The 26668-nt window shown below is 40.8% G+C and overlaps 1 protein-coding gene across 1 annotated transcript in view; it reads left to right on the top strand.

Moving 5' to 3' along the window:
- LOC139720274 (uncharacterized) overlaps window positions 1-26668 on the top strand; it is a 162810-nt gene that overhangs the window by 11776 nt on the left and 124366 nt on the right. The window contains exons 8-11 of the mRNA XM_071631633.1: window positions 11673-12038; window positions 13243-13509; window positions 13799-13894; window positions 14237-14323. Coding sequence (XP_071487734.1) covers window positions 11673-12038; window positions 13243-13509; window positions 13799-13894; window positions 14237-14323 — 816 coding nt within the window. The remainder of the gene's footprint in view (window positions 1-11672; window positions 12039-13242; window positions 13510-13798; window positions 13895-14236; window positions 14324-26668) is intronic.

Raw genomic sequence — 26668 nt, forward strand, 5'->3', positions numbered from 1 at the left:
AAATCATCAAAATGTTTATTCAAACTCCTTATATTTAAATGTAACAAAGAAAACGTGTCCTCAGAAAAATTATGAATCATATCTTTGCATTGATTCACTGTAATATAATTGCACAACATATTTTGAGTGAAATCATTACTAAGATCATGAGGCAATTCATTTGCAGCTGTATTCAGGCTATCGGTAACAAAATCATCGTAAGGGGTGGTTCGTGTACTGGTTAACCCACTAACTGGGTCAGAATCTAAGCTTGTGTTCCTAAACAATTCAAAAAAATCATCGTTCGATACGGAATGAAATGGAGCATTCAGAAAATTAGCCATAATTAAAAATACGAGACGAATTTTTAAAAGTCTGCGTTATTAACAAAACTAGGATGTCGTGAATAAGTGGACGATACAAGAAAATACCCAGTCGCCGGGATGTGGCAAGACGCTGGAGTAATCTACGAACATGGGTGACGTCAAAATTATGATAAGCAGAAGATCGCTGAAGAGACGTAGAACGTGAAACGAGAAAGGGCTGAACAAGGTAAGTAAGAACACTGAGAAGCATGGACAGAAAAAGACATAGAACACACACAACATAATAAGAATAAATCCAGTCTCTCTGTGGGCTTCCGAGACGACAGCAAAAACATACATACACAAAAATTTGAGCCGACATTAGACAAGGACAAACGTGGCTAGGCTATTACATTCGATCAATTTCCGGATCAATAATATACGATAAGTACAGAATAGCTCCAAAAACCCCAGGCCAATAATGTACCTTCTCGGGCACTTGTTAGCACACCGCAGGTCTGAATACGAAACATATTTTCACACCAATGCCGCCAATGGCATCATTATAACAGTGGTAGTGTGTGTATGCATGGCGTGTGTAAGCAGTGTTTTAACATGCGAGAGTATGATTGTGCTTGAGAGTGTGAGATTTGGGTGTGTGTGTGCGTGTGCGTGTGTGTGTGTGTGTCTTAACGTGTGTGTGTTTGACGTGGGCGTGGCTGCGAGTGTAGGCAGATAAGCAAAGGGTTCGGTTCAGTGCAGACGATACTGGGACCGTACAAGTGAACAATTGCTGTACAAGCAAGTACTGTAGTTCACATTACACCAGTTTGGCAGAATGATGAGTACGCAGGAGTTGTGCGCATATGAATATGCAGACAAGCGATAAAGATCTAACGTACGGATAAAAACTTGTAACTTTTCCAAAAATTGTCACAATTAAGAGGGGGATCAGACTTGTAGTAATAATCATCTCAAAAACAAAATGGATGGGGGGGGGGGTCGTTTATAAAATGCAATATATTCCTCAACTGGTCAAAGTACAACCCAACGAGGATTACACATGTATTGAAAATATGACACAGACAAATGAAGTTAATACACACTACAGACACAATCAGTTGGAACCCCTGGAAATCTTTTGTTCCATTGTGTAAATATGGTGGGGGGGGGGGGGACACTCGCAACTGCATAGCCTTTCGGCACTGAAAAAATGAAATTCACTATTGTCGTGTACAAGATATCACTGCAATATTCATGTATATCATTCATTACATCATAACATCAAGTTTGCGTAATTCCCCAACACCAACAAAAAATAAATAAAAAGAAAGAAATCCGAACAGTTACATAAATCTAAATTCGTAAATCCAATTCATCTCTAATTTTACAGGATTTTCAATTAAAGCATACCACAACATAACATATTGTTAAACAAAACAATATTTTGTTGGCATTACCTTATATATGTATATATATTTTTTTGAAAATAGAGGAGAAAACTTATGACCAGTAGAATTATCTATCCTGATTGCACTGTTATGTTTTGCAAAATAATCAAAATTATATGGATATCCTCATCAGCCCCGACGGCAGTTGCTGTCAGAAAAACAGTCGAAAACACAACCGCAAACAATATCATATTGTTAGACAATAACATCACATTGCTAAACGACATATCCTATTGCTAGACAAAGCAATACTTTGTTGACATTTCCATATATATATTTTTTTTTGGAAAAAAAAAATAAAGGGGAAATAACTTGTAACCAGTGAGAATATTCATCCTGATAACATTTCCATATATATATATTTTTTTTTTTTTGGAAAAAAAAATAAAGGGGAAATAACTTGCAACCAGTAACAATATTCATCCTGATTACACTGTAATGATTTGCAAAATAATCAAATTATAGGTATTCTCAATTCAGACCTGACGGCAATTGTCGTCAGAAACACGGTCAAAAACACAGCCGTAAACAATATATCATTTTGTCACACTATACATCATATTGCCGAACAACACTGTTAGGCAAAGCAATATCTTGTTGGCGTTTCCTTACATTCTTTTTTGAAAAAGGGAAAAAAAACTTATAACCAATAACATTGTTAATCCTGATTACACTGCAATGTTTTGCAAAATAATCAAAATCATGGATATTCTTACTTCAGACCTAACGGCACTTGCTGTCAGAAACACGGTCAATGACACAATCGAAAACCATACATTTTCATTCTAATGTCAATAAATTCCATATATATTATTTTCATTACACAAATTAATTGATCTTCAAGTGTGTTCACACGAGAACGAAACTTTACAAACGTGACAGTAATTTTCCATGTAATGTCACATTCATAACACTCTGTAAAGTTGTCTATCTGATCACATCAAACACACAGGGAATACATACTATATCAAAATGAAAATTTGAATTCCATGATCACAAAACATGAGTTTTCATCTATTAAACCATAGCAAGTTGCGCAATACAAATCCTGCATTACGCCAAAATTCATTTTTGTTATCATAATATACTCGGATTCTTTTTCAAAACGGATGTACTCCGGTTAAAAAAAACAAGAACAAAAACAAACAACAAACAACAAACAACATTGCATCCAAAGTCATATCGTATGACATAAAAACGTGTCATCCTTTCATTATATTGATGTGCAACTGTTCAGACACGTTTTGTATTCAAGTAACATGCCCCCTGTATTCATTTTGTTTAACCATTCACCATAATATATATTTCACCCATCAATTATAATTCTAATGAACTTAATATACTTCCATATCAAAACTGCACCATGCATATTATCCATGATAAACCAAAGATTACTCTTACAATAATCTTCCAAAAAGACCGAAAGCAACACAACACTATAATTGGGCTTTAGCACATCAGGTAGTTTTCCCAAAAAAGAAATACACACTTGAGAAAGTCTATTACTTAATCAAAGCTAAAAATAATTTACACAGGAAGTTCACAATAGGTTCTGATCCTTTTCAACAAAAAAAGTACACTACGGCCTCTATATTACCCAATAAAAGAGTGTGAACATATTTGTGGAGGCCAGCCATACAACGAAAATACAAAATCCACATTATTACGCAACTAAGTTGTGTTGTAACCAACAGATATGCGACCATGAACACACAACCAGAACGTAATACACTGTAACGTTGACTCTTGTTTTGTCAAGTTCCTAATGAACTGCAGTAGAATTTAAACAAAAAATTTCCTATATTACAAATTCCAGCATTTCGGGTGAGAGTCACCTTCCTCATAATCTCGGATCCTTATGTCAACTTATACTTATGTCAACTCTGCGTCATAAGTTAGCCAAAACAACAACAAAAATTTAACCACCGGACATTTCTTTTTGTCCCTTCACACATATGTACGTATTGTCACTAGTTAAGATGTTATAATATATGTGACCCTGCACCTCAAAAGAAACGAAAAGTCGCCAGACATGAATTTTTAGTTAAGAGTATATTCTGAAAGAGCAGACTTTAAGCTTTTAAATGATGTATAACTCAAATCAAATTGACTCTCCAAACCTATCTAAATATTGGAAAGAAAGCACAAACTCAGGAAAAGTGTGAACTGAGAAAAGAGGCTCTGAAATACAGTGTCTATTCAAGCGCTTAATCTTTACCAAACCGTGCTGGCTGTGCGATGAATGGGACAAAAAACAGGAAGTAAAACACCAGAGTAACAACACTGAAGGGATTATCAGATTAAACTGAAATTAGGCATACCTCATTAATACATTCTGTCCATAATTAATGCCAGCTTTCAAAGCAGTAGCACTATCTTTTCTAACGTTATTAGAGTTGAAAGTGAAGAGTGTGGACAAGGTTTTTCAGAAATGAAAAAGGGATTCTAAAGACACACCTAATCACACTATTCTACCAAAAATGATCGAGATAAACTGCTAAAAAAACACACTTTCCTGCCCGTTTTATGATACCAAATTTTAGCATAATGTAAAAGAAGACCCGCTCTTTCGGTAAATATGAAAAAGTCAAGTTCAGCTAGGTTGACCCATTTCACTTATTTTCAGTCCTCACGCAAAATCAGTGTGTGCGACTTTATGTTCGTTTTGAGGTGCACGGTCACATATGTGCAAACTCTGGAAAATATCAAGATCATACTCGACGCACAAATGTGACTCTGTCACTCTGTAACGAAATACATATACACATAAAGGTTATTGATTTACAAAAGTGACATTATATCTTGGCTTCTTTATGCCTCACTGTCACTCAACACTTTTTCATTAATACAAAACAACACAAATTCTGTTGCTTTAACACAAATCGGTTGACATAAAACTCAAAATTTGATCAACAGTTTTCCTGTGACTGGCCGGTTGTGTTTTGCTATACTGTTTTTGAATTTGCTAGCATTAACTCTGTAACGTATCGGTATACATAACAATATGAATCCTTTGACTCTTTGGGGTACATTGAATGAAATCAAAATAGAAGTATGCCACTGAAGCACAGCTTTCACTGTAATCTTACACACCACAAATGTTGTATCCTGACGCTTCCTGTAATGCTGGGTTTTCAAAATACCATATAATGCTTGGCGTGTAACACATCATGAAATTTTTCAAGTGATGTCTTCTTATAAAAACATAATATTAGGTACTTCCTCATACTTCCTAGCATCACTCACATATACTGTTTTCGTTTAAAACAAACATGATTAGCATAAATACAATTTCTTCCTCCACAGATCCTTGGGAAAGGAAGAAAACTGAACGAGAATACATAAACACATGTATACGCTTTCATATAAAAAAAAATCAACATCAGTTTCTTGTCTGTTTTGAGTCTTGTTTGAAATGTTCTGCTTGATGTAGGTTTCACTGTAGATTTGAGATTGTTATCGTTCGGCAACATTATCAAGCTCGCGACAAAGCGTCTGCTAATTTGTTGTCCTTTCCTGCTGTGTGCACAATTCTCAGTGGGTAATGCTGGAGAATCAAACTCCAACGGAAGAGACGCTGATTTTTGTGCTTGAAGCGTTCTAAGAATGTCAATGGGTTATGGTCAGTGTACACCACGAAGTCTCTTCCACCGTCCAAATACGCTTCGAAATGTTGCGCAGCTAGAACGACACTGAAACATTCCTTCTCCACAGTTGAAAACCTTTGCTGATGGCAATTCAGTTCTTTTGGAGAAGAAACACACGGGTTTGCTGTGTCCGTTGCCGTCGTCCTGAAGTAGCACGGCTCCTACTCCTCGTTCACTAGCATCCGTAGCCAGCTGGAAGCTCCTCTCGAAGTTTGGTGCGATGAGCACGGGATCGTTCATGAGGACGGCCTTCAGTTTCCGGAACGCACCCTGGCAGCTCGCCGACCACTGGAACGTTGTACCCCTTTTCAACAGGTCCGTCAAGGGCACCACCAAGTGACTGAAGTTGGGAACGAATCTCCGGTAGAATCCGCACATTCCCAAAAAGCGCTGAAGCTCCCATTTCGATGCCGCTACTGGGAAGTCCACAATGGCTCGGGCCTTGGCATCTCGTGGTGCGACGGTACCTCGGCCTACCTTGTGACCTAAGTAGGTCATACAAGCTTTTCCAAACTCGCATTTGGCCAGATTCACCACGAGTCCTGCATGTGACAACCTCCGGAACAGCTCTCGAAGATGAGCAACATGCTCCTCCAACGTATTGCTGAAAACCAACACATCGTCTATATAGACAACACAGTTATCATGACCAGCAATAACTCGATTCATCATCCGTTGAAAAGTGAAGGGGAAATTTTTCATTCCGAAGGGCATGACACGACACTGGTATAAACCGGAGGGCGTGACAAACGCCGAAATCTCTCTTGCATCTCTGTCTAATGGTACCTGCCAATACCCTTTCATCAAATCCAATTTGCTGACATACTCAGCACTTCCTGCCCGATCAATACATTCCTCAATCAAAGGAAGCGGAATCGAATCAGTCTTGGTTATGGTATTGACCTTCCGGTAATCTATACAAGACCTGGACGTTCCGTCTGACTTTGGGACTAGCACTACTGGGGAACTCCAGTTTGAGTTACTGGGCTCTATGATTCCATTTGCAAGCATGAAATCTATCCCCCTATCCACCTGTTCTCTCTTAGCAGGAAGAATCCGATATGGATGCTGCTTTATGGGTGCATTTTCACCAACATCTACTGTATGAATAGTGTCTTTCGCACAGCCCAATTTATCACTGCAAACCTCCAGAAATTCCTGGAAGATGTCGACAACATCTTGCCTCTCCGAATCAGACAAATGACTGAGCAGTAACTCTGGATTTTCTAGTGTCTTTGAGTTCTCTACTCGCGGAATCATTCCTGAATCTGGAGCATCATGTTCAAACTCTTCTGCACTTTTCCCAGCACTTTGTAGGACATTCTCACTCACAACTGCACCTACGTCTTCTACACGTTCATGGCATTTCTTAAAAAAATTAACGTGACACACTCCATTGGTTTTTCTACGGTCAGGCATGGTCACCACATAAGTCTCCTTTCCAAGCTTCCTCTCTACTACATAGGGACCACTGAATTTAGCCTTCAATGCATCTCCTGGCAATGGAAGCAGAACCAAGACTTTGTCTCCCACCTCAAACAGACGACTCTTTGCCTTTCGGTCAAAGATTTCCGTCATTGTCTGTTGCGAAGACCTCAAGTGTTCTCTCTCCACTTCATTCGCTCTCACAAGACGCTCTCTGAACATGGAGATGTAGTCTAAGGCATTGGAATCTTTGTCTTCCTCATCAGACAACAGCTGCTCCTTCACAACTTTCAGGGGCCCTCTTGGCTCATGCCCAAACACCACCTTAAAGGGGGAGAATCCAATGGATTCATTAGGCACTTCACAAGCAGTGAGGAGAAGAAAAGGGATACCTTTATCCCAGTCCCTAGGATTATCCTGACAGCAGACCTTCAACATCGTTTTTAGCGTCTGATGGCAAATTTCTAAGACCCTCTGTGATTGCGGGTGATATGCATGAAATTGCTACCTTGATCCGACTGAATTTCTTTTGGTAGCCCGTACCTAGTAAAGAAAGTCAACAAGGCATCCAGAACTGTCTTAGCAGTTATGCTCCTCAACGAAAATGCTTCTGCGTATCTCGTGGAAACATCCATCACAGTCAATAAATACTGACATCCCGACTTGGACTTCGGCAATGGACCAACGCAGTCTACCATCACACGGCTAAATGGCTCCTCAAAAGCCGGAATAGGAATCAACGGCGCAGGTCTAATGGCATGTTGTGGTTTTCCTACCACTTGACATTCATGACATGTTCAACAAAATTCAGACACATCCTTTCTCATCTTGGGCCAGAAGAAGTGAGTTCTGATTCTACACAAAGTCTTCTTGACACCCATGTGTCCGGCCAGTGGAATTTCATGTGCAAGATGTAGAATATCCTTTCTATACGGCGGAGGAACAACTATCTGGTCGACAACCGTCCAGTACTCATCTGCGGGACGATCTGGAGGACGCCATTTCCTCATCAAAACACCAGAATTTACATAGAAACATTCTGGCACTCCGTTCGCCTCATCTACAGTCAATGCACCCTCACTCAACTTCAACAATTCCTCATCTTCTATCTGTGCGTTGATTAAAGCTTGCTAACTGAACACACCTTCTTCCCAACTTTGTTCTCTTTCACCTTCACTAATCACCTTCCCAAAGAATGTGTCAAGAGAAATTTCACTTTCAGACTCCTTTCTCTCACGCTCTGCTTCACTTGCTCGAAACCTGGTGATAGCACATGTTGGAAATACTTCCGGGAATTCATCGACAAGTTTTTCGGTTTCCTGCTCGTACACTGGGACTTCAGAAGCAACCGGAAGAACACTCACTCGACCTCCTGCAAGGTCATTACCAAGCAAAGAGGAAACTCCATCCATAGGGAGAAATGGATAGAACTAAACAAAAATTTCGATATCCAGGGGGATCGTGTTATCTTTTTTAAAAGTTGATCTAGATTGTGGTCTTATTGCAAAATGTAAAGAGAAGAGGTGGTCAATCAGATCAACAAACTTATCATATGCGTCATTAGGCTCACTTGCATTGAGAACCACTGACCAATCAATGCATAACAAGTTTTCCTCAAATCTTGTAATATTTTGTTGAGACATAAATTGAGATGTAGAATTTATGTAGTAATCTAAGTAGAAAATGAAAAGATAAAGTACATCTGTGACTGTATCTTTCAGTTTGCTATAGACGGGGCGACAAGAAATTTTGGAGTCCCTGAGAGTGAGGATCAAATTTTGGGCCCAATCATCGCATTTTCATTTTCTTCTGAATAACACGTCATGGTTAAATCTTTTAAAAAATGTGACTGTTATTATAGCTAGGAGGATAGCATTGCATATTTGTATAAATGGGTACCACGTCCCACTTAAGGTCTCCCAAGTTACCTGATGCTCGTGAAAGAGATAGATAAATAGATTGAGAGAGAGAGAGAGAGAGAGAGAGAGAAAGAGAGAAATCCTCTTGTATAAGTAGGCCTACAATGTGCATTAAGGAGTTTACTTTAAAATTGTTGCTGTTGTTGTAATTGTTGTTTTGTGGCGTAACCAAGGGTGGCCCTCTTGAGCCAGGACCAACTAATGGACAAACATAAACCGTTTGAGATTTTTTTTTTTGTTGTTATTTCGAAAACCATAGTCAAAGTATGACGAATCTCCTTTAAATTGTAGACTATTCTATAGTCTACAGATTTGATACTTGTTCTTACCAATGAAAAAGAATACACAAAGGAATGGACGTATGTTGCGACAAGGATTGTCGCCCCGACATGGATTGTCGCCCCCGGCTCGGGGCGACAATCCTTGACGGAGTTGGCGTCAAGGATTGTCGCCCCGCCAAAGATTGTCGTCTGGCGACAATCTGTGACGCTTGTGCAGTTCCCAATTTTTGACGTCGATGGCGACAATCTATGATGGCAAAAAAAAAAAAAAAAAAAATTGTTACGACAAAGATTGTCGCCCCCGACTCGGGGTGGTTGCTCCGGTGTAATGCTTTGGTGGGATGGGTATTACTGGTAAGTTATGCGTATGTGTGTGTGTGTGTGTGTGCGTGTTTGTTGGGGGCTGCATGGTATGTGCTGTGTGTGTGTTTGGAGTATAATGATACAATATGTAGAAACTGTGCATGTGTGGTGGTTGTATAGTGGTAGTGGTTTGTTTGTCTGTGTGTATACGTGTGCCCGTATGCGTACGTGTGTCTGTTTGTGTTTGTGTTTTGATGTTTGTGCGAACAAACTTTTTTGAGCAGCAGGCACTACTGTGGCAATGAAAATGCCTTCAACGTGTATGAGCACGTGTTTATAGAGTTCACAGCAGCGTTGATTTAAAAATAGTATGGGTGTGTCAATTTCAGCGGTGAGGCGGGCTAGGAGAGAGAGACGGAGAGAAAAGGCATACGAGGGAGGTACCCTCCCCAAATGTTATCTGTCTTTGTTCATTTTTTCACTGTAGTCATATTCTTCCATCAGTCTTAACTATAACTTCCATATTACTATTCTTTGTCATATGCACACCACCAATACATACGTATTGTAAACAAACACCAACAAACACTCAAATCCTCATAATGCAAATAAACCACCTCAACATTTTTTTCCCTCTATATTAATTGATTTCATTCAAATCATTCATAAATCGACCCATTCTGGGTGTAACATGAACAAAAATATTACAAATGGCAATTCGAATCAGAAACAAATCCATTTGTCAATTTATACCACAAATAATCTCACTTCAACATAGATAACTCGATTATAGACCTACCCTACTAACAATTTCTTCACAAGAAAGTTTTGACATGTATATAGGGCCTACCAAACCTATATCCCTTGAATATTTTGGTTTGAATCATGTATTACCTTCTTACTTACAAGGGCATATACATAAAAAAAACCACAAATACATTATACAAATCTAAAATGAAATCAGTCATAAAAAACCCGACCACCCCCCCCCCCCACCGAAACAAATATTAATCTATCCTAAATATTAAATCCTACCGAAATCTGTCATACCATTTATAACTATCCTTCTTCAAATCAAGTCCCCAACCCACCAACCCCCGATTAACCAAAACCTAAATCATCCCACACCCACATTCATCAACCCACATGCATACACACACCTACACACATACACACACACGGGTGCTGTTCGTTATTCCGAATGTTCGTTTTTCCAAAGGTTCATTTATCCGAAACACACAATTCCCTATACCTAGAGATTCGTTAATCCGAAAATGAAAAAGGGTTCGTTAATTCGAATATTTGTGGCGTTATTCCGAAGGTTTGTTGATCCGAAAATGAAATTCGGAATAAAGAACCTTCGGAATAACGAACCTTCGGACTAAAGAGCCTTCAGAATAACGAACCTTATCAATAACGAAATGTACCCCCCCCCCCAACTCATAAACCCAAACCTATACCACATTCCTTTCTGATGAAACGACTTTCAAATGTTGATACATAAGACATAATGGACCGTATGCATAAAAGCAGCATCCGCCCGCACGCAAGCACCACTCCGAATTCATGATATCTAAATTCGTCAAACTCATCAAAGTCAAAGCTGCTGATAAAATGCAATATATACGTTTATGCCAACAACAACTTACTAGGTATCCTTCCCCACGCGCAGCCAAAACACACACGCTGACATAAACAGATTCTTCCATCATATACACTAACACACACACACACACACACGCACACGCACACGCACAAATGGACACTAAATTATCATGTGCTCGCGCACATACACACTTCCTTGAAACCTCACCATGACTTTTTACATGGCATGTTTGCATAGATGTAGCCATGTAAGTTATGTGTTGGTATTTCAATGACTATGTCAAGAACAATATTACCCAGCAAAATGTGCTTCGAGGGCGGGTGACAATCCTTGCCGCCAGCCCTCGTCACAGATTGTCGCCAGACGACAATCTTTGACGGGGCGACAATCCTTGACGCCAACTGCGTCAAGGATTGTCGCCCCCGAGCCGGGAGCGACAATCCTTGTCACAACAGACGTACACCCCACGGCTCCAATAGAACCCCCCCCCCACCATGTTTTGCTCTATTCTTCTCCGGAACTCGTCTGAAAAGTGGATTAACAACACTGAGGTGAGCGGTAAACCCATTCGGTTTCACCGAAACTATTATTTTTTTTTCTAGATATTATGTTTCTGTGTCTGTGTTTGTTCTTTTTTTTTTCCTTCGGTCAAAAGGTCCCCTTTCTAGCAAACGTTTGTACTGTAACAAAATACTATATTCGTCCATTTTCTAAGTTTGTTTTAGATTAACATCCGCCTAAATCTTTCCTCCTCAGAGTATCGTCAGAAGGGCGATGAGATTTGCGATGACGATATCAGTCATGTTTTGTGGTGTATTGCCGCAAAACAGAACAAACTAGTGAAGACCCTTCTGGAGCAAGACGTCGAAACCCAAGGGGACTACAAAGCAGAGGAAACAAGAGCGTTGGTGGAGAAATGTTCTCCAAACTTGAAAGAGTGGGCAGATGTATACAAACAGGGTATTGTGAGGACGGAGACGACGCGTTATGTGCGTGTAGAAGAAGACATAAAACTACAGGAGTCGCCAGTGGGAGAGGGCAAACCTGTCAACATCAATGTGGCTTTTTGCTTGGCTATAGAAAAAAATGGTTGTGAGGCAGTTGCTAAGACGTATTTCCAGAGTAAGTAAACATTTTCCAAAAGTGGAAATTTTGACACATACCTCTCATCGTGGGCCATGCGATATTTAGTAGTGACATGAATTTCTTCAAATTCACATCGAGATGTACAAAATGGTGTGGAGGCTTTCTCATAGGGAAACCAATATAGGTGATAGTGAAATTCAGGATCCTCAGTTTTGGTTCGATAAAAGCAAGGCATATTAAGAAGAAGAAGCCTCAAACGTTAGTAGCATTTGCTATGATAGAGTTCGTTTATGCTTCGAACTAATCTTAATCAAAACTGGTAGGGACTGTTTTGCCGTGTTACGTGGGGCAAGCCTGTTGTTGCAGGGGCCGAGAAAATTCATGTTTTCATGAGTTCTGCAGAAGCTATGTGATGTTAATGAAACATGTCCATTTTATGACGCCGCAGTTTTGTTAGGGTTCCAACGGAGTAACATTACTATATTCATTTGAGTATTGCATTTTCCATTCCGAAATGGGTCTCTGTGTCCAAAAATGAAGGTTTTTGTTCCTTTAAGAACAAGAATACATGTATCTTCACCATAATTATAATGATTATAATGAAATTATAATATTCATTTGAAAGTTATCTGTGATTTTTGACGTTGACGATTCATGTTCCATGTAATAAGTGCGTTAGAAATGATAGGCAGGGAAATGGGAGAAATAAATCAGCAAAAAAAAAAAAAAAAATGGTGAAAGAAGACAGTTTCACTAAAAGCAACAGGCATCTTTTTTTTTTCCTGGCACACCCTCATAAAAATGAAACAATACAGTTTTCTAGTTATGGTTGCCAAAGCAGTGTGTTTGTAGAATGCGGGTTTCCTTTGTGTCCTCAAAGATTTTTTTTTTTTTTTGTAATTTGTTAAGTTTACATCACACTAGATAACGGTAGACGGACCAAATCTTTCTTGTTTGTATTGTGTGAATAGTGAGACACAATTATGCACACCGTGACTTCTTATAAAATTTACACTAAATCCCTAGCTAATTTCGGTGACAGCTAAAGACATTTGATGAATGTCCACACGAGAGATGAAAATCTGAATGGACTAAAAAAAAACTCTCATGGTTACTTCGTGTGGTGAAAGAGATAAGAAGAACATTGGATGTAGTATCATCCGCTGCTTGGTTAGCAATTTAGAGGCGAACAGAAAGAAGATCGGAAAATTGATGTATTTTGCATTTTCTCTGAATTCAGTTTCAGAAAAGAACAAAAAGCCGCTGGAAAAGGCGGACTTTGAGACACTGGCCCTGAGAATAACCAAACGGCACTTCGAGTGGCTAAGTAGAGAAATACACATGACGCCAGAAGACATAGATGCCAGAAACAGGGAGAACTTAGAATGGTTGTTTAGAACAGACAAGCTGCTGGAAGACTGGGTGTCCAGACAAGAATGCAGCAATTACGAGATTAGATGTCGACTTCGGAAAGCTGCTGAAAGATGTAATCGACAAGACGTTGCAGGTATGATACCTTTCTAAACTAAGTAAGTATATACTGTATGTGTGTCTATCTGTGTGTTTCTTTGTGTGTGTCTATGTGCGCTACAATACACACTGACATTTACTTTTCTTATGATTTGTATGACAACACGAGAAGGATCGATGCTTCCTACCAGGTTCTGCAAATCCCGTGGAGCATTTATGTTGTATTTAAACATGTCAAATGACCAATATTCCGTGGTTGCTATAGCAAAAATTATGTCAAACACACTCATTTCATTTATTTTTTTATTCGTTTTGGGGTCCAATAGCTTTGTGCATCGAAAAAGACCAGTGCGATATCTACCCCGAAAAGGACCCAAGCGTATCTATCCACAATGAGCAAAGGAGACCGTCAGTAAAAGAGGGTAAGTAATCTATTATTGGAGACTTGTGCGTCTGTGAAGTTTAGTGTAAGAGTTTGTGACGAGCTGTCCTGTCATAAGACTGAAACATCGCCAGCAGAATGATGGTTCATGGCGATTAATTTGAAATGCGGAATCAGTCCCTTGAACTACAGGGAATCTTCAAAATGTGACAGATCGTTGAATAGATGACGCACGGACGAGAGTAAAATGGATGATGACAGATCGTTGAATAGATGACGCACGGGCGAGAGTAAAACGGATGATGGTAGTTTAGGTTCAATACTTAGGCCTACCTGTGCCACCAGTACACATTTAATTACATATACACTACATCCACCAAAGGCCGTGCAGGTGAAGCTCGGGATTCCTCTGCAGCTGACGAAAAAAATGTCAAAAATGAATCAGACGAGAAATCGCAGTCTGAAAAGAGTAAGTTTTGCTGAAGCCCGTTATAGATGAAATTCCTTTTCCTACCTTAGTGGTCAATTTACAGTTAACATAGATGTTATTTCATGTGATTGAAAATTCCAATAAAGCTTTCCTTACATTCTTCAGAAAGGCCGTATTTTAGCGAAGGGGTGTACCTGTGTTTCACAGTGCCGACAGTTGAGAAAGTCGAGCTTGAAGTTTTGATATTGTCACTGACTGAAAAAGGCATTTAAACTTTGTGCTTTAAGTCAGTTATCATGTGGTGTTTAGTTTACATGTTACATTTAATTTTTTGATATTCTGTCTTGCTGTAGACTTTTGAAGATCGTTCAACATAAGCAAGTGCACGTGCTCCTTTTTGCCTAAACAATCTCAGTACACATTCCCGTTGATAATTTTTGAAAAAAAGGGATATTATTTTGCACACTTGTTACGACCAAAATCACTCTGAGAATGATCGCACAAAAGAAACAATCAACTAATGTTCAGGCGGTTTATTAAATGTGATATTTTGGGCACAGACTCATAATCGGTTTTCACATCAGTACAATAATGATCAATAGAAACAATTATAAATCAGTAATAGGATCACTTACACGCATTACATGCAATATCCCTGGAAAAGTCCAAATACGATGCTCGATGCACAAATGAATGATCCGCGATGCACCGATGAATGATACCTCCGACGTAAATCCAGAGGCGCAGGTTACATTACTCCACGGTATAGATCCAGGGTATATGTCCACGTTATAGATCCACGGTATAATGTTCACAGCGAAATGTGCAGAATCCAACGTTATGACGACCACGTCCAGTCGATACGTTGAATGATGATTCACTTCATAATGTTCAGCTAGGAATCCAGCCTGTCACAGCTTTGCCGTAGCAATGTCCGTTGACATTAAAATATGGAGTCTATCTCCAATGAAGGCAAATTAATTCTCTGCAGGCAAAACGTCTCCCAGGCTTATCTCCACAAGCATAACAGGTCAGCAGGTAACACAGGACTGACTATAACAAGTCGCTTCAGAGCCAGAAGTGACGTAACTCTCAGAGCAGAGGTGTTGGGTACTCTACCTACTGCGGATTTTCTCCGGATTTTATATCCATTTCACCCCCTTCTAGCACATTCTATAACTCTCGCCAACCTGGGGCCATACACCTGAACATACTAGCAAGTCCAAGTTCCAGGAATCCTGGATGACTCACTGCCTAAATATGTGCATAACACCATTGCTAAAAATAACTACCAATCACATTGGGCTACAGGGACAGTGCCTCACTCAGCCAAATATGTAAGCACTTCCTAGAACATTCTAGGTTGGGTGAGATATCATTCTAGATTGAGTGAGCTATAATGTATTTCCTGTTACACACATGTACTGTAGTTACATTGTATACCACCTAGAAAATTCTCCACTGATCTGGTCAGCCTGTATGTACTATATCTATATCATATAGAATGTTCTCCATGAATCTGGTTAACCTGTGTACATACACATTAAAACAACCATGCATACAGTACATCATACATGTATAAAGGTGTACATAGCTACTAGTGTGTACATTTGTGACACACTCCTCGAAAATCCTTTAGCATTGTTACGCAGACAGGCGTACGTAAAGATACGCCTTCATTGTTGAGGCAAAGGGACGTATATTATACATTTGGGTATGTATGCGTATGTATAGGATATGTGCATAATGTATATTGTTATGTATAATGATATGAGCATGTATATGTATGTATGTATACTATGTGCCTTACCATTACTGTGCACATTTAACCGCGATATGTTTTGTTATTAAACATGTCAGATAATCGCATGTAAGAATGCTTTGTATCCATTTATTACTATTGTCACAGTGCATATTACAATACAATACAATATTTGTATTTATATAGCGCTCTTACAAATGATGCAAATGTATCACAGCGCTTCACAAATCCATCTTACACTTGGGAGGTAGGAGAAAAGGAAAAAAAAGTACAACAGACAAAGAAAAAAAAAAGGTACATAATGAATCAATCAGTTATTGAAAAGGAAAGTCTTCAATGATTTCTGGAACACTGGCAAAGATGGTGATTCCCTGATACTTTGAGGGAGCTGATTCCACAGGCGTGGGGCAGCTGCTGAGAAGGATCTGTCTCCTGTCTGAGTGAGAGTCCTAGGGACAGATAGGCAGGTTGGGTCTTGGCCTGACCGCAATCCTTGTCTTTCAGATTGGTGACGTGAAAGTAGAATCAGGAGGTAAGATGGAGCACAATTCTGAAGGCATTTGTACGTGATTGACAGGATTTTGTAGGCGATTTGCTTTTGCACAGGGAGCCAGTGTAATTGCTGAAGAAGAGAAGAGGCATGGTCATGCTTCTTGGCTAGAAAAAACCCAGCTTTGCAGCTCGGTTTTGAGCACGTTGAAGGCGCTGGACATTACTTGAAGAAGTATACCGGACAGCATGGAGTTTGCATAGTCTATTCTTGAGGTAATGAGAGCTCTCACCGCATGCTCACAAACTTTCTGATCGAGGAAAGGCCTGATACGTGCAATATTTGAGAGATGGAAATGAAGCGAACTGCTTAGAGAAGAAACGTGGTGATTCAGCTTCATGGAGGAGTCAATTTCGACACCCAAGCTTCTAACTGAACTTGATGGATGAATGACGACATTACCAACAGTCAGGGTGACATCAGATATCAAGGGATGGAACCACGGATTAGCAACAGCAAGGAATTCAGTTTTGTCGCAGTTCAGTTTCAACAGATTACCCTCCATCCACAGCTGTAGGTCCCTGATACATGCAGATAATGTGGTGAGAGCATGCTCAATTGCCTGACTGTCCTTCGGGTTTACAGAGGTGTAGAGTTGCACGTCATCAGCATAGCTATGGTGCTGTATGCCCTCATGGTGTTTGACGATGTCAGCCATGGGGTTGGGTGTATAGACTGAAAAGTTGCGGGCCTAGTACGGAACCTTGAGGAACTCCGAAAGCAAGAGACATCGGTTCCGAAAGCTAATTTGCAACCTTCAACCTGAAGCCGCAATCGGAGAGGTAAGAGGTGAACCAAGCTTTCACACTCCCGCAGAGATGATGCAAAAGTGGCTCATTAAGCGAGCCAGCATAATATCATGGTCAACACAGTCAAATGCGGCAGACAGGTCTGAGAAGACGATGAAGGTAACGAGCTTGTTGTCCGGTGCTCTGAGGATGTCGTCTTGTACCTTCAAGAGAGCAGTCTCAGTACTATGCCAACGTCGGTAAGCTGACTGGTTCTCAACAATCATAAAGATCATTCGTATCCAGGTATTTCGAGACATGAGACAAAGCAGCTTTCTCAATTATCTTCGAAAGATATGAGAGATTGGAGACTGGTCTGTAGTTTTTCAAGTTATCACGATTGAGGTTTGGTTTCTTGATCAGAGGAGTCACCACAGCTTCCTTCAACGACGACGAGAAGACACCACTGCTGAGTGATTTGGCAACAATTGATGCAATGTAGGGGAGAAAAGTGTTGATGGTCTCCTTCAGAAGCCACGTAGGCAGTGGGTCTAGCAAACATGACTTATTAGGCGCAGAGTGAATTAATTTGTACACCTCCTGGGTTGTGATGGCATCAAAATCTGCCAGCTCGGATACAAATGTATCCACAATCGATCCACTGAAACAGACGTAAATATGAGATTCCTCGTTCCTCCGTTGGAGATTTTCTCTAATCTTTTCCACTTTCTTTACAAAGAATGTGGCAAATCTGTCAGGCAATGATGCACAAGTAGATGAAATGTCTGCAGGTAGGATTGCTTGTGACCTATTCAAGAGTGTGCTCAGGACACGAAACACGTTCTTTACATCTGCACTTTTCAACTTTTCTCTGTAATACTTAGATTTCTCCTTGTGAATGAGACAACAGACGGCATGAATCTGAGTTAGGTACTGATGGCGGCTCTCTCGTGTTTGTAACTTTCTCCAACGCCTTTCAAGTTTTCGCCGTGAACGTCTCGCTTGGTGAATTTCATTCGTATACCAAGGTGGATGACGGCAAAAACGATGAACACGCTTGGTGGACGGACAATGGTGTTGAGCACATCCAGAATGGTACTGTGGTAAAATGTAACCTGATCATCAACATCACCGTCGGAAGGAAAGTCATGAAACACTTCACTGATGTCAGTAATGGGAGAAGCCTTGTCTAAGTTTCGAAAGTTTCTGCAATGTGACGTTTCAGCATGTTGCTTAGGTTTAGCTGCATCAATAGTACAGCTGATTATAAAATGATCCGAGTACAGTTTATCACAAGCTCGACAGTCGACCACAGCTGAGTCATCCAGCCTGGAGATTACGAGATCAAGAGTGTGGCCTAATTTGTGTGTTGCAGTAGTGACATGCTGCTGCAGACCTGCTTCCTCAATGATTTCCAAGAAACATGCTATATACATCCGGCTTACGAAGGGTATGTACGTGCATGTTGAAATCACCCAAGATAAGAAGCTTCCAGGAATGCGTAGTCAGCTCACAAACAAGTTCCTCAAACTCCTGAAGAAACTCCTGTGTCTTAAATCCATTCCTCGAGGAGGGTGGGGGTCTGTAGATGACAACATAACATATTGACCGTGAGGGGTTGGTAACAGCAGCTAGTTCAAAGGTGTCGTGAGAAGACAAGATGTTGATGTTTGCAGTGGACAAGTTCAATGCAGTTTTGTAGATGACTGCTATCCCACCATGAGGGTCATTCCTACCACTGACGGGCCACATTTAAAAATGTATAACCCGCTGGTGTGCACTCATCAATGACAACCGGATCAACACTATGCAACCATGTCTCCGAAAGGAACATTACATCCACATTGTTATCAATAAAATGTTCAAGCAGGAGGTTAGTCTTGTTCCTCACCGAATTGCAGTTCCACAATTAAACATTCAGTTTACAATCATGTTCCCGAGGTACATTCAAAATGTTACGCAGATTTCCGCCATTGTCATTACGTACCTCATAGCGCCAAATCCTATCAGTGAGATTCGATGCCGTATATACACGAATCTGTCTCTGTTTTCACCTTCCACCACGCTTGCCACGATGCTTCCTGCATCTTCTCTGATGACCAGCACAGTGTTTTGATTTCAAGAGCAGATTGACAGGTGCCTGCATGAGTATGTCAACCTCTCTGCTATGAGGATTCAGGTGTAGAAGAAAATCTCTATCGTAAATAAGTCGTTTACTGTCCTGTGCAGTATCAGCCATTTTGAATTCAGTGTCCAATTCTGAAGAAGGCAGCGTCAAGGCCAAGGCAGTGAGAACAATGAGAACAATGCTGGTGGTAGCGCCCATCTCCATAGTTACCTTGGGGCATGAAAGGGCAACTAAGACATGCCTCCTTTGTTGTCGTGGCTGACTGAACTTGAATGAGTCATGCTTGTAGACAGGGAGCAATGACCAGTGAACCCAACAGAAAATGGCTCATGCAGGGAAACTCAATGCCAGCTGAGGCAAAAAATGATATCCTTCAAGCACACACACCACGGGCTGAAAATGTCCAGAAATCGTCCAGTAGGTTCCTAAAGACAAATCCAAACCTCTGATACTATTTTGAACAAACTTCAAATGAAATGTCCAAAGCATTCAGGGGGATATTGAGAGCAGATGAAGGGGTCGACCTGCTATGCGCGCCACCATTCATTAGGTAATGGTGGCGCGTAGTAATATTCGGTTATTACTACGGCAAAGGCAACTGAGCGTGTTAAATTTGATAGCAGACTTACTTATTATCATTACTGTAAAGTAGTTGGAGTGGTACACACATGCCATACACTCTGTAATTTTCCCTTTTCCCCCTACCCTTCCCCTTTCTCTTTCCCTTATCCCGTGTATTCTATCAAGAGTAGCTAAGTTGTCACAAATGTACACACTAGTAGTTATGTACATATGTATGATGTACTGTATGCATGGCTGTTTTAATGTGTATGTACACAGGTTGACCAGATTCATGGAGAACATTCTACATGGTATAGATATAGTACATACAGGCTGACCAGATCAGTGGAGAATTTTCTAGGTGGTATATAATGTGGCTATGCAGTACATGCATGTAGCAGGAAATACATTATAGCTCACTCAATCTAGAATGATTTCACCCATTCAAGAATGTTCTGGGAAGTGCTTACATGTTTGGCTGAGTGATGCACTGTCCCTGTAGCCCAATGTGATTGGTAGTTATTCTTGGTAATGATGTTTTGTACATAGTTAGGCAGTGAGTCATCCAGGTTTCCTGGAACTTGGACTGGCTAGTAGGTTGGAGAGAGTTATAGAATGTGCTAGAAGGGGGTGAATGGATAGTATATAAGCCAGAGAAATTCTGCAGTAGGCAGAGTACCCAACACCTCTGCTCTGAGAGTTACGTCACTTCTGGCTCTGAAGCGACTTGTTATAGTCAGTCCTGTGTTACCTGCTGACCTGTTATGTTTGTGGAGATACTTGGCCTGGGAGACATTTTGCCTGCAGATAATTAATTTGCCTACATTGAAGATAGACTCCATATTTTTATGTCAATGGACATTGCTACGGAAAAGCTGTGACGGGCTGGATTCCTAGCTGGACAATATTAAGTGAATCATCATTCAACGCATCAACTGGACGTGGTCGTCACAACGTTTGGAATTTGCACGTTTTGCCGTGGACATATATTGTGGACATATACCCTGGATTTATAACGCGGACTATTGTAACCTGTGCCTTTGGATTTTCGTCGCACGAATCATTCTTCGGTGCGTCGTGGATCATTCATTTGTGTATCGAACATCGTATCTGGACACTACCAGGGAACTGTAGCGACTTCGTGATAGTTTGGATGCATGTAAGTGATTCCACTACCGATTTGTAATTGTTTCTATTGATCATTATTGTACTGATGTGCAACCGATTACGAGTCTGTACCCACAATATCACCGTTAATAGACCGCCTGAACATTAGTTGATTGTTTCTTTTGTGCGATCATTCTCGGAGTGATTTTGGTCGTAACAAAATTGGGGGCTTGTGTCCGGGAAGTGAATTAAAGCCAAAAAGTTAGAATTTGGAACGTTCCGGAATCCAGAATATTGGTATAGACAAAATACCAGTTGAGTTGGTTGTTCAATTGTATATTGTGTGTTACACATTGTGACAATGTCAATCAGTACAATGGATGTTCAGGCATTTGTTCAGAGGACAGATTTGTCCCTCAGAGATTTGCAAAGGTTACGCAAATGTGATTTGACCGCTGTTGCACAGCATTTGAATATAGATGTTCCACAAGGTGTAAGAAAGGCAGATATTCTTGACTTAGTAGCTGGTTACATGGAGCTCAAAGAAGAAATTGACACTCCAGATCGAGCTCAAATTTCCGATCAAACACGGCTTGAGCTTGCTCGATTGGAACTGGAGAAAGAGAAGATGAGATTAGAAATGAAGGAAAGGGAAAGGGCTTGAGAAATAGAAATGGAAATGCAGAAACTTGAAATGGAGCATCAAATGAAATTGCGTGAGATAGAATTGGCTCATGCACAGATTGTCGAAAATCGTGAAAGGGCTCCCCCTGAATTTGATTTGGCCAAGAACATTCGATTGGTGCCAAAGTTTGAAGAAAACAGAGTTGATGCATATTTTGTGTCATTTGAGAAGGTGGCTAACAGTTTGAACTGGCCACAGGAATTTTGGCCCTTGCTCCTTCAAAGTGTGTTTGTCGGCAAAGCAGCTGATGTGTACTCATCTCTCTCTGAAGAGCAATCACGTGACTATGCTACAGTCAAGAAAGCAGTGTTGAATGCTTATGAGTTGGTGCCAGAGGCGTACAGACACAAGTTCAGAAATTTGTACCGCAGACCAGGCCAGACACATGTTGAGTTTGCTCGTGAAAAAGAAATGACGTTTGATAGGTGGTACAGATCCCTGAAGGTGGATCAGGATTTTGAAAACTTACGTGAGGTTGTTCTCTTGGAAGAATTCAAAAAGAGTGTTGCTTTCAGTGTGAGGTTGCATCTGGAAGATCACAAAGTGACAAGTTTGCATAAAGCAGCCTTTATGGCTGATGAGTATGAGCTCATCCATAGAAATGAGAACAGACCACCTGTCAGGAATTTCTCTGGAAATAAGAGAGACAAAAATCAGTCGAGCAACCAATGGAATGCTGGTTCAGGAATGTTGTCGGCACCACAGCCTCAATCTGACAAAGGGTCCAGTACAAGTGCAAATGTCATCAAATGTTTTCACTGTAACAAGACAGGGCATGTAAAGTCACAGTGTTGGAAGTTGCAAAACAAAACAAAGAAGGACATGGGATTTGTCATGTCAAAAAGTGTCCTATCCGAAAACAGTGTCCCGTTCAGTGAAACACAGGCCGTTGAAAGTCAATCTCCCAAATTCAAAGATAGGCTGAAGCAGGTGGATGAGAGCTATCGTAGCTTTTTGTTTGATGGTGAGGTGACCCCATGTACTTCTGGTGAGGCAGGTAAGCCAGTAGTCATCCTGCGGGATACGGGGGCCTCTCAGTCGTTGATGGTGGATGGTGGTATGACTTTTCCACCAGATAGTGCAGTGAATGCAAAAGTCTTGATTCAGACTGTTGATGGCAGTTATATGTCAGTGCCACTGTATAGAGTGGATTTGAAGTGTGACCTAGTTTCTGGTCCTGTCACTGTTGGAGTTGTTCCTGAGTTGCCCATGGCAGGCATTGACTTCTTGTTGGGGAATGACTTGGCTGGGGACAAGGTGGTTGCGTCTCCAGTTGTTTCGGAGAAACCAGTGGTGGTTGCTGAAACTGAGCAGTTGCAGGAGGAGTTTCCTGGGATTTTCCCAGATTGTGTTGTGACTAGGTCTCAGGCTCGTAGAGCTATTCAAGATGATGCGGATTCTGTTGATGTGGAGGAAAATTCCGGTGTTTGGTTGGCAGAAACCTTTTTCAAGGATTTGAATGATGGGGTTGCTGTATTAGGCTCCAAGGCTAACAGTGATGGGCTGTTTAGCAAGTCTTCCTTGGTTGAAGCACAGCAGGCAGACTCTGAGTTGAAAGGCTTGTCTCAGACGGCGTGTTCTGAGGCTGAGGCTGAAAAGGTCCCTGAGTGCTATTATGTCAAAGATGGCATTTTGATGAGGAAGTGGAGACCTCCCCATAGGCCAGCTGATGAGGATTGGACGGTGGTCCGTCAAGTTGTTGTCCCTCCCTGTTACCGCGGTGAGATCTTGAGGATTGCTCACGAGTTACCTGTTGGCGGCCATTTAGGCGTCAGAAAGACAAAGGATCGGATCATGAGGCATTTCTATTGGCCAGGGTTGAATGTGGATGTGGCTGAGTTTTGCAAGACTTGTCACACATGTCAGGTGGCTGGTAAACCACAGCATTCGGTGAAGCCGGCGCCATTGATTTCGATACCTGCGTTTGAAGAACCATTCAGTCGGGTTCTAGTTGACTGTGTTGGACCTTTGCCTAGGACAAGGTCAGGTCACAAGTACCTCTTGACAATCATGGACATGTCTACACGGTTTCCAGAGGCTATCCCATTGCGAAATATCACTGCTAAGACTGTGGTAGATGCTCTAGTGCAGTTTTTCACTAGGTATGGGTTGCCCAAGGAAGTGCAGTCTGACCAAGGGTCAAATTTCATGTCAGGCATATTTCAAGAGGTGATGTATCGTTTGGGTGTGAAGCAGCTGAAGTCGTCAGCTTATCATCCCCAATCCCAAGGTGCGTTGGAGCGCTACCACCAGACCCTAAAGACAATGATTAGGGCATTTTGTGAGGAGTATCCCGAGGATTGGGATAAGGGCATCCCTTTCCTGCTGTTTGCAACGAGGGACTCCCCAAATGAGTCGACGGGTTTCAGCCCATTTGAGTTGGTGTACGGTCATGAAGTTAGGGGCCCACTGAAGCTCATCAAAGAGAAATTCATGACTGAGGATGATGAGGTCCACCTACTTGACTATGTGTCAAAGTTTCGTGAAAGGCTTTCAAAGGCTTGTGAGGTAGCTAGGGAACACTTGAAAGTGTCACAAGACTCTATGAAGAGAAAGGCAGACAAAAATGCCAAAGCCCGAACTTTCAACCCAGGTGACAAAGTTCTTGTACTGCTGCCCATACAAGGTGAACCACTGAAAGCCAAGTTCAGTGGCCCATACTGTGTGAAAAAGAAATTCAATGATGTGAATTACGTAGTCAGTACACCAGACAGAGGCGAAGCACAGAAAATGTGTCATGTCAACATGCTGAAAGAGTGCTATGACAGAAAGTCAGTTGGTGTGACATAGGTAGTGGATAGCATGGTAGAATTCAAAGGTGAAAAGTTTTCACCGCATATCATTTCCAGTGTATGTGTTTAGCATATTCATTAATGTGTGCAAAACAGTTTGATATGATTGTATAAGCTCTGAGAATCCAAGCAATATTATTGTAAATGGTATCCATGAAAAGATAACATGGAATTAATACAGCTATCCAAAAGGCATGTGATAGTATGTGATTATTGTTGCTTGACTTGGACTTTATCTCACATTCGTTGCAAATGACAATGAGAAATTGTGAAGGTAAAAGAAACCCTTGCTACAGCAAGGCTTTCTTTTTCCCATGGGGGATGGTGTCACAAATGTACACACTAGTAGTTATGTACATATGTATGATGTACTGTATGCATGGCTGTTTTAATGTGTATGTACACAGGTTGACCAGATTCATGGAGAACATTCTACATGGTATAGATATAGTACATACAGGCTGACCAGATCAGTGGAGAATTTTCTAGGTGGTATATAATGTGGCTATGCAGTACATGCATGTAGCAGGAAATACATTATAGCTCACTCAATCTAGAATGATTTCACCCATTCAAGAATGTTCTGGGAAGTGCTTACATGTTTGGCTGAGTGATGCACTGTCCCTGTAGCCCAATGTGATTGGTAGTTATTCTTGGTAATGATGTTTTGTACATAGTTAGGCAGTGAGTCATCCAGGTTTCCTGGAACTTGGACTGGCTAGTAGGTTGGAGAGAGTTATAGAATGTGCTAGAAGGGGGTGAATGGATAGTATATAAGCCAGAGAAATTCTGCAGTAGGCAGAGTACCCAACACCTCTGCTCTGAGAGTTACGTCACTTCTGGCTCTGAAGCGACTTGTTATAGTCAGTCCTGTGTTACCTGCTGACCTGTTATGTTTGTGGAGATACTTGGCCTGGGAGACATTTTGCCTGCAGATAATTAATTTGCCTACATTGAAGATAGACTCCATATTTTTATGTCAATGGACATTGCTACGGAAAAGCTGTGACGGGCTGGATTCCTAGCTGGACAATATTAAGTGAATCATCATTCAACGCATCAACTGGACGTGGTCGTCACAACGTTTGGAATTTGCACGTTTTGCCGTGGACATATATTGTGGACATATACCCTGGATTTATAACGCGGACTATTGTAACCTGTGCCTTTGGATTTTCGTCGCACGAATCATTCTTCGGTGCGTCGTGGATCATTCATTTGTGTATCGAACATCGTATCTGGACACTACCAGGGAACTGTAGCGACTTTGTGATAGTTTGGATGCATGTAAGTGATTCCACTACCGATTTGTAATTGTTTCTATTGATCATTATTGTACTGATGTGCAACCGATTACGAGTCTGTACCCACAATATCACCGTTAATAGACCGCCTGAACATTAGTTGATTGTTTCTTTTGTGCGATCATTCTCGGAGTGATTTTGGTCGTAACAAAGTATAGGGTCTCTATACCGTCAAGCCTCGGCTTATTTTGGAGACCCTTCTGTTTATTAAAGTTCCCTAAGCTGTTTGTATTTGTTTTATTTTTGTACTAAAAACTGTGCGTCAATATACTATTTGTCATAAATGACTTTTACAAAATAATATCTGATGTAACGGAATTAAGCAGAAATAAATCAAATCAAATCAAATCAAATGTATGGACAAACACTTGAAAAGTATAATGCAGACTACAGAGTGTGGGCTTTCCTCGCATGCATGATAGGATAGATAGCCCGTGTTCCGAAATATCGTAGAATACCAGATATTTTTTTCAACTTGGACAGTTTATGTTTAATTTCAACACAAATGCACTTCCCTGTATATTCAAGGAATGCAATTTTTCCATAATTATCCCACCAGACAATCTTCTGAGTTTCATCTACCTCTTCTGAGAACATTATTGGCTCAGAATACATTTATATACACAGGCCCTAGATTCTGGAATTCATTAAGAAGCGAAATAAAAATTCTCCTTCTTTGTTATTCCTTTAAGCGTAAGTTGAAATCCTTTCTGTTAAACCCTCTCTGATGTTCGTTTTTATTAATCATGTTCCAACAACCACAGGGT

This window comes from Diadema antillarum, unplaced genomic scaffold (genome assembly GCF_040938485.1).
Source record: "Diadema antillarum isolate AM-2024a unplaced genomic scaffold, OU_Dant_1.0 scf00000125, whole genome shotgun sequence".
Classification (NCBI taxonomy): Eukaryota; Metazoa; Echinodermata; class Echinoidea; order Diadematoida; family Diadematidae; genus Diadema; species Diadema antillarum.